The sequence below is a fragment of the Drosophila eugracilis genome, unplaced genomic scaffold (genome assembly GCF_018153835.1).
Source record: "Drosophila eugracilis isolate 14026-0451.02 unplaced genomic scaffold, ASM1815383v1 contig_2154, whole genome shotgun sequence".
Taxonomy (NCBI): domain Eukaryota; kingdom Metazoa; phylum Arthropoda; class Insecta; order Diptera; family Drosophilidae; genus Drosophila; species Drosophila eugracilis.
The window spans coordinates 7888500-7904410 of NW_024573038.1; the positions used below are offsets into that span (position 1 = coordinate 7888500).

A 15911-nucleotide genomic window follows, 5' to 3' on the forward strand; every position below is an offset into this window, starting at 1 on the left:
TTATAAGGCCCATTATTAAAATCAAACTTCAAGGACTTTATTAATTTATGCTTATATATTTGTGCCAAAAATGATTATTACACCAGTTTACAAATTTTACAACACCCTCAGCACTCAAACAAATTTGAATTTGTTCTTAGCCTTGTTATTTTTTTTTTTATAAAAAACATTAGATACATTACAGATAAAGTGTTTAATCGAAGTACTAGTTAAAATTCTCAGGCAGATGTAGCTTTAAAATGTTTCTTTATATAAAAATATAATCTGTAGATTGCGGTGTATGCTCTTATATATATATTTTTTACAATATTCGTTTAATTTGTTAAGACACTTTTAGTTCTTTTGTTCTCTCTGATAGTTATTTTTTGTAAATTTGTTTAAAATAGTTAAGAGTTGAGTTTAGACCCAAACATAGGCGCAATCTCATTGAGATACTGAAAGCAAGTTAGTGAAAAGTAAGTTATTTTTTTTTAAATGTGCGTAACTCATTTCGAATTAGAAATTTTAGTTTTATATTTTCTTGCAGTTGTTTTAATTTAATTTCATAATCTGAGTTACAATTTGTAAGTTTTAGAGTGGACAGAGAGACTTTCATCTATAAATTGATTTGAAAAATTTGAAGAATCGGGCTATATATATAATCTCTAACAGCTCTATTGCAAAAATAGTTCTTGAGCCATAATACTGAACTTTTTTCAACTACTCCCGGAAACAGAATGTTTCGAACTAACAACTACCAATATATACGAATTCCCAAGTTGACAATAAAATCTAATATAATTCCAAATTCAATTAAAGTACCTAAATACGTGCAAAGTTCAACTTTAGAGTTATGATTACATTTAAATGTCCAAAGAATGTTTTTGTTTTGCGTGTGTAGTTGGTATAAAATATTTACATTTGAGGCACAAATTGATAGAAATAATACTACTACTGTCAGTTAAGTTATATATAATATTTGTATATGGAATGTACAATCACTTCGAGTAGGTAAGTATTATTGCGATCAAGAGACAGGCACAAACATATATATATAAGTATTGCATAATCCTAGGCCTGATTGTCGGTAGGCGGCAGAGTGTCCCAACTAGATGTCATCTCTCATATCTGGTCAGTTTCTTGGCACCGAAACCAGTCGATGCCAATCGCAGAGCTCCTGGTGCAGATCATACTTCGACAGATCCAATTCGAAGCCTCCAAGCAGCTCGTTTTCCTGCAGGGTGTCGTGTGACCAGACGGTAACCTGCAGTCGACGCTCTTGAATAATATTCAGTGGCATTCGGTATTCCAACTATAAATAAATGGATATATAATTATTAAGACATTTCTCACAGAACTAGAATAACTTATTATTACCGTTTCCATGAAACTGGGTACACAGGTCTTGCGCACCACTTTGGTCTTGCGTTTGGTCTCCTTTTTGGGATCCGGTTTTAGGTAGCACTTCACATAGGTGTTGGGCTCCTGACCGCCCTGTAACATGGGCAGCCCTTTGGCGTGGTGTATCTGCAAATTGTATACCCTTCTTTAGCTTTATTTATCATCAATATATTATCTAATGTCATTCACCATCACAGTAAGTACGCCGCGTTGATATTGCAGCGATAGTCGAATTTGGCCAATCTCGTTGGGATTATCCCGCGACGGTTGTCGCTTCACCTCTGCAACAACAATATATATATTTATTTCAATTTAAAATTTACATTTTTCCAATAGAGCTTTACCCTTAATCTTTGGCATTCCAAGTTTGGCCTCCTGCTGGTCGCGCAGTAGAGGATGGAAGAATGTATAAACCAGCTCGGAATGCGCTATTTCCTCGGATGCGTCGAACAATGATTTCAGGAATCGCTGTATCAGAGGAAGTCGTTTTTCTGCCACAGATTTGATATTGGAACGCCCCACATGCACACCAGCAGGTAAACTAAAATGATTCAGAAATAGTATAAGAAAGTATAAGTGACCATTAAAAAATCATGATATAAACTTTTACAAATATATATCCATAAATAATATCAAATAGATCATAGATATCAACACCCACGACAACAATCTCCTATAGAAAACTATTTAATACTAACAAATCGATAAAATCGCTTTTAATTGAGTGTAAACAATATCAGATTATCCATAATTACATAGAGGCCATTATCGCCTTAGATACGGTTCAGTAGTTTTTAATCGAAAAGCTATTATTATATTTAATGGTGTTTAGGTAGACAGCGGTTTGTCGTGGTGCGTTGACAAATCATGGTACACATTTTTGTGATTACTTATCAGTGCTGGCAAAGTGTCTCCCCCCAAAGTCCATGACTCTGAGGTAACACCGCTAATAGCTGATAAATCGACGAATGAGGCAGACTGATTTCACCAAAATCAGAGAAACAGAGAACCGGAGAGAGAGAGAGATCGAGAGTAAGCTCAATATTGTGGGTGAAAGAAGAGCGGACCGAGTAAACGATATCGGGCCGAATCGCTTCGATAAGCGGGAAACGCTCTGCCAAAAGCGGTAGCGGCAACGTCAGCGCTCAATCAGTCGACGAGCGAGCTGGGGAGCGGTGCCGAGAGCGGTTTGATTAGCGACGTGGTGAAGTTTCATTATATTTTTTTGGCCAAAACAAAGGGGGTACTGCGAAAAACCATCGAGTTTTGTCAGAATGCCAAGCCAACAGATTTGCTGGTGAGACAAGAAGACATGGCCCAGCTTAAAAATGAGGGCCAAGGTAGGTGGTGGTCATCAAAAGATCCATGGATATTTTACTAACCAATAATCCCCACTTTTTTACAGGTCAACAGGCCGTTGTTGTTGGCCCAATGCTCGCCTCGGTCATGTTGCTCATCGGTTTAGTTTGCGCCTTGCTGGGTATCAAGATCTTTGGCTTCCGGCGGCGTTTGACTTTCGATCGATCACAAGTGCAACAGCAACCACAGCAATATCAACAGCCAGCGCCACGTTACGCAGCTTTCGAGTCACAGGTGCGTATGCAAATCAAAAGAACTTAACAGCCGATGCACGCAGTTAATAAAGGTTAATGTGATACCGACACCACCACTGGCTTAACCCATACCAATATTCATATGTATTATACGAACACAGATCCACCGACGACGAGTGGTTCTGATAAGGCAGGGCAAATACGAATACAAACATTCGCAGGTGTTGTGACTATATCATTTTAGAGAGTGTGTAAGTTTTTGGATCGAAGATAGCGATGGGGGCGTGAGGAATGCAAATCGCAAAAGAATTTGGCTTTCACTTTACTTCAATCTTGGCTAGAAATGAGTTCTTCATTTGAGGTGTATATTAAAGAACTCAAACCATAAAAAGCTAAGCTATGATCTGAATTTTAAGTCGAATGCCTGTCTTTGTTTCCAATCACAATCTCATTAATATTTAACTTACTTAATGATTACATTTCAAACTATGAGAGTACTTTTCAACTTCCTCTTCTAAATAAAACAGGTTTAATAAGCCAAGAAGGCTGAATCGCTTATCGAAATTATAATTTCACAGCTCGAAACAAAGAGTGAAATCACACCTTATCGCATGGACGTGTTCTCATATTCGTCTGAGTTAGCGTGTCTGTGGTCATGTGTAAGATATTTTGACTTTACCTTACTGACAAATCAAAGTTACCCCAAACAGCTGATGGGCAACCAAGTTAATATAATTCAGAATATCGCAATACCATAAAATGCAATTTTTGTAATTTCCACAGGTAAACGGCACCGATACCGCTGTGCATGGAGTGTTCCGACGTCGCAATCTCGAGGAATTCGAAAGCCCATGGCCACCGGCATCAACAGCGACAGGTGAAGATAGCAAACAGAAATCATTCAATCGAAAATATTTTACTACTATTAAAATGTTCTACCTATTCCAAAGGAATCAACTACATAACTGGCAGTGTTCCAAATCTGCAATTATATGGCGCCAGTCCAAGGGAGACAAGAACAGCGGAAGGAACAAAAGTGTCCTACCGGGAGAGATCACAGGCACAAAGAGATCATCGCCTTGAGGTGCACAGTGAACGATATGAACTCTTCAGCGCTCCACCTACCCGAAAGCCACCTGCTCCTCCTATACAATCAAAAATGTTTTCCGAAACCATTTCGGTAGCTTCACAATCAAAGATTCCAGAATCCCTGCCTGCTTCGTTACCAAAAACCACAACTGAAGCTTTAACAACACGAAAAACCACTCCTCCAGCTACATCATCCGACCAATCTCTGCCTCCATCCTCCCTCGATCCAGTCTCAGAGCTTCCTAGCGAACTTGGAATGCCCAACTTCGATCACTTCGCCGAAAAATATGATCTGTTTAGTGTAAAAACAACGACAGAGGTCACGAGACCAACCCAGCTGAAGAGCAAGAACAGTGGGCGTTATGTCAAGTTTGAAAGAGTGGATGATGTACCGGAAATACTCACTCCCGAAGATCCCGTTCCAGAGCCATTGACACCTGATGACGGTCTGGGAGGAGCTATGTCAGTAACAGCTGTGGTCCACAGGGGAGCAATACCCAAGGAAGAGCCAGAACTGAAATTGGAACCTCAGAGACCAATTGATCCCTTTGAGGATCCTACCAGTGCAGACTCAGCTTTTGTGGTGGAAATAATAGCGGGTAGTCCGGAAATAGAAACGACTCCTAATATAAAGCCCAACTCCCAAAGTGCTCTATTCGATGACCTTGAGTTACCGCAAGGTGAGCACGATAGTGATTTTGTACGGATACGTTCTTCATTCGTAATGAACGAGGCGGACATCCTGGATTTGGATCAGCTGCAGCTGCCGGCAGCCAGTAGTCCTCCAGGATTTGGAAAGGATATCGACGAGGATTGGGAAAACTTTGCAAACCTTGACGCCGTTGAGGCAGTACCAGAACCTAACTGGGCTCAGCATCCAAATGGCTTAGAGCAATTGCCCACAGTGGAGACCACGCTAAGTGAGGCTACCCTCAGATTAAACAATGTGGAACAGGTGGAGGGTCTGTTCCACCAACTAGAGTTAATCGAACCCAGACTTGATATCTTCGAACCAGAACCGCCAGTGCCCATAGTAGATCCACCGCCCTACGACCCTGGGATGCCCTATCTACCCGATTACGAATCCCTGATGCAGTTGGATAACGCAAAGAACGGTCAGAACTTGCCCAAATATACAGAGGTAATGGAACAAAGGTCAAAAAAAGCCAATTATGTAAGTAGTATAGAGGATCTATACGCTGATCTGGAAGTTAATGACATGGAGACAACCGGACATCAGAATAATCAAAGCACTGGCATTAATAATTTTGAAGATTTATGCCAAGAGATGGCTGTGCCATCAATGCGTCCAGTTCCTCAACCTGCACCCAGAGCCACAAAATCAGGTACTCTTAATGTTCGAGGGAATGCACCTCCCCTGGCGTGCTATCAACCAGAAGAGCTACCCAACTCCAGTTCCAGTGACAGCGATGGGGAGAATGGAGCCCGATCTGTACCAGAACCTGCCAAGCGTGATCTTAAATCACTAAAAGTCCGCTTTGATGTGGATAACCTTCGGTACTACCAGTCAGCCGAAGTCGTTACATCGAGTGAAGAGTCTGAAGAGGATGAGCCAATGCCTCAACCAACCCCCATGCAACGCTCTATAATTTTCGAACCAAGAGATAATGGAGTAGTACCCAGCCTTTTCGGGTCCCAGGTCTCTCAGGAAGACAGCGATGACGATGATGGCTTCGGACGTGCTATCAGCCAACACCGCTCCATGACGGCGGCACTGAGGGTAAACACTCTTCGGAACGATACAGAAGCCTAATTCGAAGATGGCCAGCTGCCGCACTTCCTGACTTCCTTAGCAAATACAGTATTCTATATGTTAATGTTAGCCAAATGGCTATGACCTATTTATGTACATATATCTATCGCTGTTAAGTTGCCATATAATGTTGACTATATATAATAATAAAATTATAGCAGGAAAGCCATTGAAGATAAGATCAAAATTTGAAAAACATTCCAAGGAACTCTTAAAGGGGAAATTAATCAACATGAAAATTGTTGAAGTACATTTTTTGCAATTATTGATAGTAGAGCGAGTGCGTTTTTCATTCTTCAATGTCTAGATAAAGTTTTTGATAGATATAAGTCAGTAACTGAAGGTAAACATAAGCCACATGATAACAATTGGACGTAACTATGTCTGACAATGAGTTGATATTGATAAGAAATGAACTAATTTCATAAAAATCTATTACGAATTATCTATTTTCTAATTAAACAAAATAAAGAACTTATAAAAGGATAATTCACTCACCTGTGCAGTTTGACCAGAGGAAAGTGCATGCATAACTTCTGATGGAACTCGGTGAACTCGCGATATGAGCGGAACAAATGTGTGGGATCGGGCTGTCCATGTCGCGTCACTTCCAAAATGTACATATAGAACTTCTCCATGCTATAGTGCTTTTGAAAGCACACCACCTTCACAATTTTTAAACGGCCATCCTGCTGCATCCTGCAGAGTGAAATTATAATTATTATAATAATTTATCTAAATGATAAAACAAACTCACGTATATTTGCGAGGAACAAACGACAGTAGTTCTCCGGTTCCCTCATCCGGAGTAAATCGCATCTGAGCCAGATTGTGCAAGAAGAAATTGAACTGTGTGAACCAGCTCTTCAACGACGATTGGATCATCTTGGCAAAGGTGGCAGCTGCCTCGGGATTTGATTGAGATGGCAGCAAGGCACGTCGCACATACTGCACAGCATTGGAATTAACTCCCGGCATCCCGGCTGTTGCCATGTGAGCCAGAGTGTGGAGGAGAAGATCAGCATTCTTCCGCACAATATTGAAGGCACGACAACAAAGGTCCACAAAATAATGAAAATCTGTCGAGGGCTTGTCTCCGCCATTTATGACATAGGCCATATCGGAAGTTAGGACAAATGGAGTGCGATCTCTGTAAATATAGTAAATATATTTTATATCATAACTCATATTTAATAACTACTTATTTTCCATACCTCTTGAAGTTGCCAAACATCTGGGCATCGCCAAGAAACTTTCCAAAGTCAATGTGGAACAAATGTCCCGAAGTCTTCAGCATTATGTTGTCATTGTGCCGATCACAGATGCCCAGCACATAGGTAGCTACACTATATCCAGCACAAGATAAAGTGAAATTTCGCACAGCACTCTGATACTCAAGCGGACTGGGATTCTGCTTGCCCAACCACTCGGCAATTGGACGATCCTTGAATGACCCCGTCAGTCCGCATTCTACTTGGATTTTCCTCAATGTTTCTGCTTCGTTGACCAGCTCAATCATTCCACTCTTGTATCCCGTAGGCACACAGTTAAAGGTGACCATTTTTAGGTCCAAACGTTCAGCCAACCACATTTTGTTCATAATCCGAATCAGCTGAATGGTCAACTGATCTTGCTGTAAATCATCTCCGCACTAAAAATAATTTTTTTTGTAAGATTACATAATACTTCTCATCGCTTATACAGTTAAGTTACCTTAAAGATAGCTGGTAAGGACTCGGCGTCGGGTCCTACGAAGTTAATCTTCAAAGGCAGTGTGTTGGAGTTGAAGTAGCTGCAGTTTCGCACACTCACTCCAGTTACTTCCAGTTCTGGTCCCAAGGGCAGGCATGTGGGCTTCTCCAGCAAATCCTGATGTACCTCGTCCATGCCTGCTGCCAAACTCTTTTGCCTCATAGACTCCTTAGCCTCTTTGACAGACTCCGCTATAGTGGTAAGTTTCTGAAAATATTATTATAGATATTTTAAAGATCTTTTTCAAACAATTTCCTTTTAATAATTTAATCATACCTGACACATTCGATGCTGATACATGAACCGCTGCAGCATCTTTTCTCCGCAAATAGCCATCAGAGCGCGCAGCATCATTTTGTTGCGGCGATAATATCGTGCCTGAGTCACCTGTGACTCGTCGCACTCCTGATCCACCATTGCGGCTCCAATGGAGTTATGTGGATCATCCGGTAGACTGTGCACGAGAAGCCAGTACATGTGATGAGCGAAGCGAGGTGACTCCAGGCACTTGGATAGCAAAAATCGAGCCATTGCCGAGCCTTCATAAGTATCATGCTTTAAGCTTTGCACTAATTGAGGCAGGAAGTCCACTAGCTGGTCATTGGGGAGCTTGGAGATCCACTCCACGGCCTTTTCGCGAACCTTGGCATCCGGATATCGGGGTAGCAGTAACTCCAAGGATTGCAAAGGCGACAATGGTGCCCAGGAATGAAGCAGGGCATGCAGATCGATTAGATTGGCGTAATCCCAACTGTGGGCGGCATGAAGAACCTTAGGCAGGGCATTTGGATAGTTCTGCAGATAGAGTCGTTTCTCCCAGAACACCTCACGTCGCTCAGTGGCTCCTGTATAACCCAACTCTGCAGTATCCAGCAACTCCTCTTGCAGATTAGCATCCAACGAGGCAAAATCATAGCTGGGAAAGATTATGAGGTAATATCCCATTACTTTATTCCCTCCCTAAAACTACTAATACTCACTGCGGTGCAGGTTTTGGTATCTCCTGATGCTCGGGAAACTCAATACGACCTCCATATGGAGGAACCTCAATGCTCAGAACAGGACAAAAGTCGGGATGCGGGTGACAACCTCTCGCCGGGGCTGGTCCCAGCATCTTATCAGTGGTTGGGGGCCATAAGGACAGCAGGTAAGGGCCGCATATCATCACACGCTTGAAGTCAAACAGCTGAATGGAACACCATCCCAGCTCAGTGGTAACCTGACGCCTCTCTCCATTTTGTTCCGCATTTGGTTCGCCTTCGCTGGCCGCTTGTTTGCCATACAAGACAAACGTGATCCTGGCCTCCCTGGGCAAGGTGCAAATGGGATGTTGATCAAAAGTCAGCCAGGCGCTAAAGTTAAGACGAGGGAACAGGCCTCCACTCGTATCATTCGAACAGGTCAAGACATTTGGCTTGGACAGCAGACGTGTTCCATAAACAATCTGAACGCACAGAGAGTAATCGTCAAACTTCCAGTTAGGCGGTGGCCTATGTAGGCAGTTGATGCAGACCACAATTGGTTTGGACACACAAGAGATGGGTATGGGAGCTGTAAGAGTTAACATTTCGATTAAGATATTACATTCAGTCAAATCAATCAGCTACTTACTTGTAGAGTAATCCGGTGTCTTAACGGAGAATGCAACCCGGAACACATTTGCGTAGAGCTCAACCAGCTCCTGCACGGCATCTCGCAGCTCATTGCACTTGACCTTGATTTGCTCCAGCATTGACCGTGGTCGGAGAACAACTTGAGCGTAATCACCATAGTCACTAACAATCTCCGGATTACTAGCACCCGTAGAGTACTTCTTTTGCTCCACTTCGCAGATGCGCTTTAGATCGTTGACGCATCTTGCAATTTCCATTGTGTCGATTGAACCGAGCAGGGCGCAAATGGCCTTCACAGCCTGCACGACTCCCGAACAGCTCACGACACTTCGTCCAGGCACTCCATCTGCCGCCGACTCGAGCTTGTCGATCTCCATCTCTAAGGTCTCAATGAGTATCATCATGTTGTCGTAAGTCACAATCGGGACGACCTCGTTGGGCAGCAACTGTTCCGGTAGCAGAGCGGCATCGTGTTCATCATCCCGCTCTGTTCGTGCAATCGCCTGCATGTTAGCCGCCGTACTTAGGCATAGACCCAAATGTACGTCCTTCTCCAACTGGAAACTATTATGCACGCACTCGAGCTGACTAAGTTTTGAGGTGGGTGCCAGCCACTCTAAGAGACCAATGGGCTGTAAGTGAGTAAATTGTAGTTAGACTTGGTAAATTTCGCTATATTTAAGCATACCAACCTTGACTGCGTAATCTGTGACAGTCCCTTTGACTTGTCCCTCCAGCATTGCCAATGCCTGAGCCACCACCTGTGCCACGACTGAATCAACTATTGGAAGAATTCAAAAATCAGATACGCCTTTATGCTACTTAAAATCAAACTTACTGTCACAGGTGAATGTAACTGGCATTCCATAGCCTTTCACCTGTTCCTTGGCCAAGGAGGAGGCCATAACATTTGATTGGAGAGTGTTCAGAGCCGGATGCACAATCACCTTGATGCTGGTGTCCATCATGTAGTGGTAATTAAACTCAGCCGCCACCACATGGCCCACGTTAGTGAGCGTATCGTCGTGTGGGTAACGTGCCCGAAGCTCCTTGACCATATGATAAAACTCCAGAAGCTCGGGATCATCCGTACGCTGGTCACTGATCACTTCGTACAAACGCGTACAGGTTTTCCGTCGATCTAGAACCACATTGGCCGGAATGCTTGAGGTATAACTATCCGTCAGTTGAGAAGATTGATAAGGCTTCGAGGCCGGCACAGGTGCTTGATTTGATTCATATAGCTGCTGGTTCCTTGGCGGCAACGGTGGAGGAGGGGATATACTACCGGATCCGTTCTCCGACACCTTTACGCTCTCCTCCGGTGGCGCATCTCCATAACACGAGGAAGATGTAGATGGCTGGTTTAGAAAATCTTGCCGCCAACCGATAAAACCGACGTTCGGACTCACAGTTGCCGCAGTTTTGTCCCACCTATTGACCGCCTCGTACATTGGATCGGAATATTGGGTTCCCGCATCGCCGCTGTACAGAAAGTCAAAGGGATCGTATTCCGCATAGTATGAGGTGCTGTCAGAAGCGCTGTCGTTTCCTGCAAGTAGCGAGTGCATGATCAGTTCCGGTTCAAATCCAGTTCCCAGACCCCGTTCCGAATTTCGCCAGTAGTTATGCAAATATGCTCGAGACCCGAGGCCTACTATTGCGAGAGTCCGGGCACATCACATCGAGTGGCCAAAAATAAATGAGACGGCCCCAAAGAGCCCAATAAGCAGAGCAATGTGGATCGGACAAACTAGCACCACTGGCAAAGCGAGAACGCTTCGCAAATCTACGCTAACAAATCCGTCGGACAGCGAGGCGACTACCATCGCTAATAGCTAATTGTGATTGCTGTCATACGTCGCCCACGCTGGTCCAGTACAGTGGGTAATCGATATTTGTTATGAAGGGAAATCAAAGCAATTTAAATTCTAAGTTAATTTAAAAAAAAAAGAAAAGAAAAACCAAAACCTGGTACTTAGTTAAATATATAATTTAAAGTTTAAAGTTAATTGTCAAAATATTTTTTATTTATTTTAGGTTGTATTTTATTTGAAAAGAAAGTTGTTTCATAGGAATCAAATGAACTAATTCAACAACCGAATGCCCACTGTAGCTATGTGAGTATTTTTAAATCGCTTTGTTTATATTCATTCTCAATCTGTCGTTTCTAGTGCCATTACATCTGTTTCATTTTCAACAAAAGGGAAAGCTACTTCTCAAAAGACCTCGTAATTTTAAAAGCCCTTGCCCTTGGTGATTCCATTTGTGGTCAATCATCCCAAAATACTTTAGAAACTTAATGACAGACGGCATTAGAATATTAGCAATGATTTAATTACAAATTATTCAGAATAAGTGCATAAAAAAGATACCCTTTAACAAGTTAGTTACATTCCCAACTAAACCCTGAATGTAATAAATAAATACATACATATGCTTTAAAAGATTGAAAATTTCAAATCTAATGACAATTATTATTTAGTAAAGCGTGAACAGGCATTATTAATTCGGGTAAGCGAATTAGAATTAGAGACAAGCGACTAAACGATTAATAAAACAACCACAGACTACAATTTGTTTAAGAAAATTATTTATTTGTTCTCTCACAATGATACACGATAGAATTAAACATATGTATGTATTTATTTTTGTATATATATGTGTATTAATGGATATATGTAGCAGCAAATCACAATGTGTTCATTTCGTAATACATTTTTTAAAAAACGAAGAGACTAAATCTTCTCATCTGATCACTTTTCATCCAAATGACAGTCGTTAAATTCTTTTAAACTTTTTAAAAAAAAATTCAGTACATCTTAATCGGTATTAGTGCAGTAAAAATATAAAATACCAATTCCAAATATTATGCACTAATGTTACGATGCGATACTTTGGACACCGATTTGTTAGCTGTCTTCAAAGTTATTCCGGTGATAACGGAAGGCACAAATTTCGATATGAGGGCACATATATGTTTAATTTAACATTAGTATTTTTGCATGTAATTAGGTGGTTCTAAGTATGTGCTGCTATAGACACTAATTTGTCTTTGCCTCCGAAACGGACCAAACCGACCCGAAACCCTTTAGATGGTGTAGTTGTTGTGGGTGTAAAGTAGTTGTTTTTTTTTGTTTTTGCAGTTTTTGGTAGTAGTAGTACTGATAGTAGTAGAGGTTTTGCAATTAAAATGGATTACTTTTTCGACACTGCAATATAGAGAAACAAAAACATTCAGTTTAATTCTTAACTAAAGGCGAGCGACGAATTGCTACTAAAAAAGGCTAGTATCTACCCAGAATTAACGAGGTCAAATAATGGTTTTAAGCTAAATATTCTCCAAATAATACTGTTAGTAAATTAGATACTTCATTACAGCCAAAACTACAATAAATTTTCATCTACATCTACTTTTAAATTAACAATAATGTGTAGAATTTTAACCAGAAAATACTAAAATTGCTTCTCTTCAACTTCAATAAAATAATTTATCCCATATCTTAGATAAAAAAGCTGAAGTAAAAATCCTAATAAAGTTATCAGGAGAATGCAATAATGCCAATTAGGTTTATTACGAACAGTTCTCTGGCATGAAGTTGCAACATTCCAGTTTCAGACTAAATTTCAAACTTTAGTTACGGTGCGAAAAATCTATGGGGATCTTGACGAGGGTCCGGAAGCTACACATTAATTACAACATTGCGGTTGCTTACCAGTATTGTCGTTTAGCAGGGGATCGAAAGCTTCCAGCACACTCACACGAGAGCTAAATATGAAAAAACATTACGTTAGAGATAGAAACTAATCGTTATTTGTACGTTAGTGATACATACTAATCCTCGTGGTTGAGGTCTATTAAATCGTTGCCCCTGCGTGGGCCAGAGGAATGACCATTGCTTCCAATTTGGCTACTGGAGCTTATGCTGGCAGTCGAGGGAACTTGCCGACGCGCTTGGAAGGCAACTCCATTGGCATCCACGGAACTGGGAACGGAATGATTGGACGGTTGACTGTGATGACTCTGTAGCGGTGCTGGAGGAGTTGGTTGCGATTGTGGGCGCCGCAAATCCATATGTGTGTAAGCGTTCCCAAAACCATATCCCTGTGACGGATATTGCGGAGGCATAAAAGCAGCGGATCCGGGAACTATTGGTGCCGTATAGGGTGTTACAACTGCTCCCGGATAATACAAATAGGCGTTGGGCTGCTGCACCGGAGCAACGGCCATTTGGGCCGGCATGCTGTACAGCCGCTGAATCTCCTCGTTGTTCAATGGCCTCTGTTGTTGGGCAGCGGGCTGGTAGGGTACAAGCTGCAGGTCACCATAAGCGCCTGCTCCTCCTCCTCCTGCCACCATGCCATACGGTGGAGGCTGCACCGAGGCTGAATGTTGCTGATGAGGATAGCCATATTGAGCTGGAACCGATGCCGCCGCCACAGGTCCCACGGGCACAAGAGCCGACTGCGGATTAGTTGGATGCATTCGCTGTAGATCCTCGATGAGTTTGCCAAACGGACTGCTATTCTCCGGCTGCTTGCTGGTGGGACTAGCGAAGCAGATCAGATCATTATCAGACCCCTGAGCAGGCGGAGTGCGAGATCGTTCCACATTTCCCGGACTGATGACCACCTGATGGACCTCCGAGTGACGTCGCGGCTGATTAACGCTCAGACTACGCTGCGCCGCCTGGTAATCCCGTCCAGCATGGGATGAGCTTTGCTGATAACCTGATCCGGAGCCGTACTTCTTGTTACGCCGGTAGTCGTCGAGCGCATGCTGCTCCAGGCTCAAGGCGGTCGCTTTGGCCAGGTCATCCTGAAACTGCTTGTCGTAGTCGATCTGCGCCTGATTTGACATTATCCCCTCTAAAGCGTCCGTACCGTTGAACTGCAAATGGCAACCAGCACAGAAAATGAGATATTTTCAAATTTTGTTATATTTTTTCAGTATTTTCCCTTTCAATGCTTATTTGTTATGCCCGTGGTGAACAAAGGTATTTGCTTTTTCGACTCGCTTATCTCTGCGATAACAAACAGGCAGCGATAAAAGTGATTATGCCGTGTAAAGTGCAGTGGTATGAGAATTAAAACGAAGAAAAACAAGTGAAAAGCCATTCGATGAGGGGAACACCCCTTTGGAAAAGGTGGTGGTGCCAAACGGTAGATTCTTATATGTATAGTTCCAAAAGAGTACCAGGTACCAATTGAGTGATTCATAAACCAGACAAAGACATATTGAACGTTGAAAAAGTTTTGTTAAACGTCACTAACATTATCTCAATCAAACATGTACATACATATTTTAAAAGATAATACTGCGGTTTAAATATGTACATATGTATATTATTTCTTTAACAGAACTTATTTTAAATTTCAAATCTAATTTTCAAAAGGTCCTTCTGATGAAGTTTTCTTTAAGAATTTATTTCCAAACAACGTTTTTAAATAACTAAAACTTAGAAAGTTTTCCGGAAATATCGAATTTTGTACTTATAAAGTAGGGACGTGTACTAACACTATTAAAGTCTGATAAGTAAACAACAAATTTCTATTCTGTTATCGTATATATTACATGTACATATAAACTACATAATAACAACATATGTACAACAATGTACAATGTATATATGTATAAACCAATTTCAATCGTTTCCAATTTGTGATTGCGATACAGACGAGTGGCGCAAAAAGGCGCAATTGAGCGCGCAATTGTAAATAAATAAATAAATACAAACAATACCGTCGGCATCAATTTGCGTGAATGAATGCTGCGAATGCCGATTACACGTATATGCATCTACATACATATATATATGCATATGTGCAATATATATATCAGCAAGGGAAGCGTTCCGATTTTTTCCCATTGAAACCATTCGCGTATGCAGATAGGAAACAGCTGTTCAACATAAACACACCCACAAACGACATCTGTCTGTGTGCGTATATGGCAAAAGGAGAGGGAATGGAAGATAAGAAAATACGAACCGGCAAGGAAATGAACGGCCGGGAGGTAGAGAGAAACCAGATCGGGGGTTGAGGCATATGCCGCAAAGGTTAAGGTAAATCAATATATTACAACAAGTACAAGTTAGTTAAGTATTTATGAACAACAAATCAACTCAATTGATTATCAATTTTTTGGAGAGAAACATAGAGAGAAGATTTTAAAACAGCGAACTTCGATAGAAGGGGAAACGTAGATGATAATGGAGATAGTCATTAAATATGCAGACTTGTCTTCTTCTTTGTTATTCTCATTCGCATATTGCCAACTTACTCGCTTTTTGGGGTGTCACCTCCGCTGATTTCTTTTCGGTTCCGTTTTTTACTTGCCGCAGTACGAATTAAAATCATCCGGTAAGGCGCTTGCTTTTTACTTGCTTCCACGCCTGTACGTTATAATTACCGAATGGTTGTAACTTTCCTAATAATTTTTGTTGTTTTTAGAAGGCGAGGTGTTTCTCCTCCTACACTCCTACACCCACAGACACACACACATAAACGAAACGAACATACAAACACACACGAACGAAAACAGTGACAAGAAACGGAATAGGCAAAACACCAAAATACTGAACAAATTTGGTCCTTCCTTAGATTATTATTTAACACTATCACAAATTTTAAACATATCGTTTGAGTTACATTAAAAAGCTTATTTTTTTGTGCGACAACTTCACACACGAATAACACGAAGAAAACGGAATGCAACAAGCTGTAAAGATGGAACTAAACTCGATAATT

General features: G+C 41.5%; 2 protein-coding genes across 4 annotated transcripts; one reads left to right on the forward strand and one right to left on the reverse strand.

Annotated features, from left to right (window-relative positions):
* Positions 1-940: 940 nt before the first annotated feature.
* LOC108114390 (phosphatidylinositol 4-phosphate 3-kinase C2 domain-containing subunit beta) lies at positions 941-15879 on the reverse strand. 2 transcript variants are annotated; one of them, XM_017225357.2, is made up of 16 exons: positions 15445-15878; positions 12998-14052; positions 12878-12930; positions 10000-10713; positions 9854-9942; positions 9160-9793; positions 8529-9099; positions 7825-8464; positions 7510-7755; positions 7011-7447; positions 6554-6946; positions 6295-6495; positions 1725-1921; positions 1570-1661; positions 1357-1506; positions 941-1291 (listed from the first exon to the last, which is right to left on the reverse strand). In XM_017225357.2, the coding sequence occupies exons 2-16, from the start codon at positions 14020-14022 to the stop codon at positions 1112-1114; spliced, it is 5622 nt and encodes a 1873-aa protein (XP_017080846.1). In that variant the 5' UTR covers positions 14023-14052; positions 15445-15878; the 3' UTR covers positions 941-1111. The 2 variants fall into 2 exon arrangements, with proteins under 2 accessions (XP_017080846.1, XP_017080847.1); XM_017225358.2 differs by lacking the exons at positions 941-1291; positions 1357-1506; positions 1570-1661; ... (8 more) ...; positions 9854-9942; positions 10000-10713 and adding an exon at positions 11738-12373 and having other exon boundaries at positions 15445-15879.
* Positions 2470-6263, forward strand: LOC108114391. Of its 2 annotated transcripts, XM_017225361.1 has the most exons (4): positions 2470-2720; positions 2786-2973; positions 3717-3810; positions 3884-6263. In XM_017225361.1, exons 1-4 carry the CDS (start codon positions 2693-2695, stop codon positions 5794-5796), a joined length of 2223 nt encoding a protein of 740 aa, XP_017080850.1. In that variant the 5' UTR covers positions 2470-2692; the 3' UTR covers positions 5797-6263. The 2 variants fall into 2 exon arrangements, with proteins under 2 accessions (XP_017080850.1, XP_017080848.1); XM_017225359.2 differs by having other exon boundaries at positions 2470-2973.
* Positions 15880-15911: the final 32 nt, after the last annotated feature.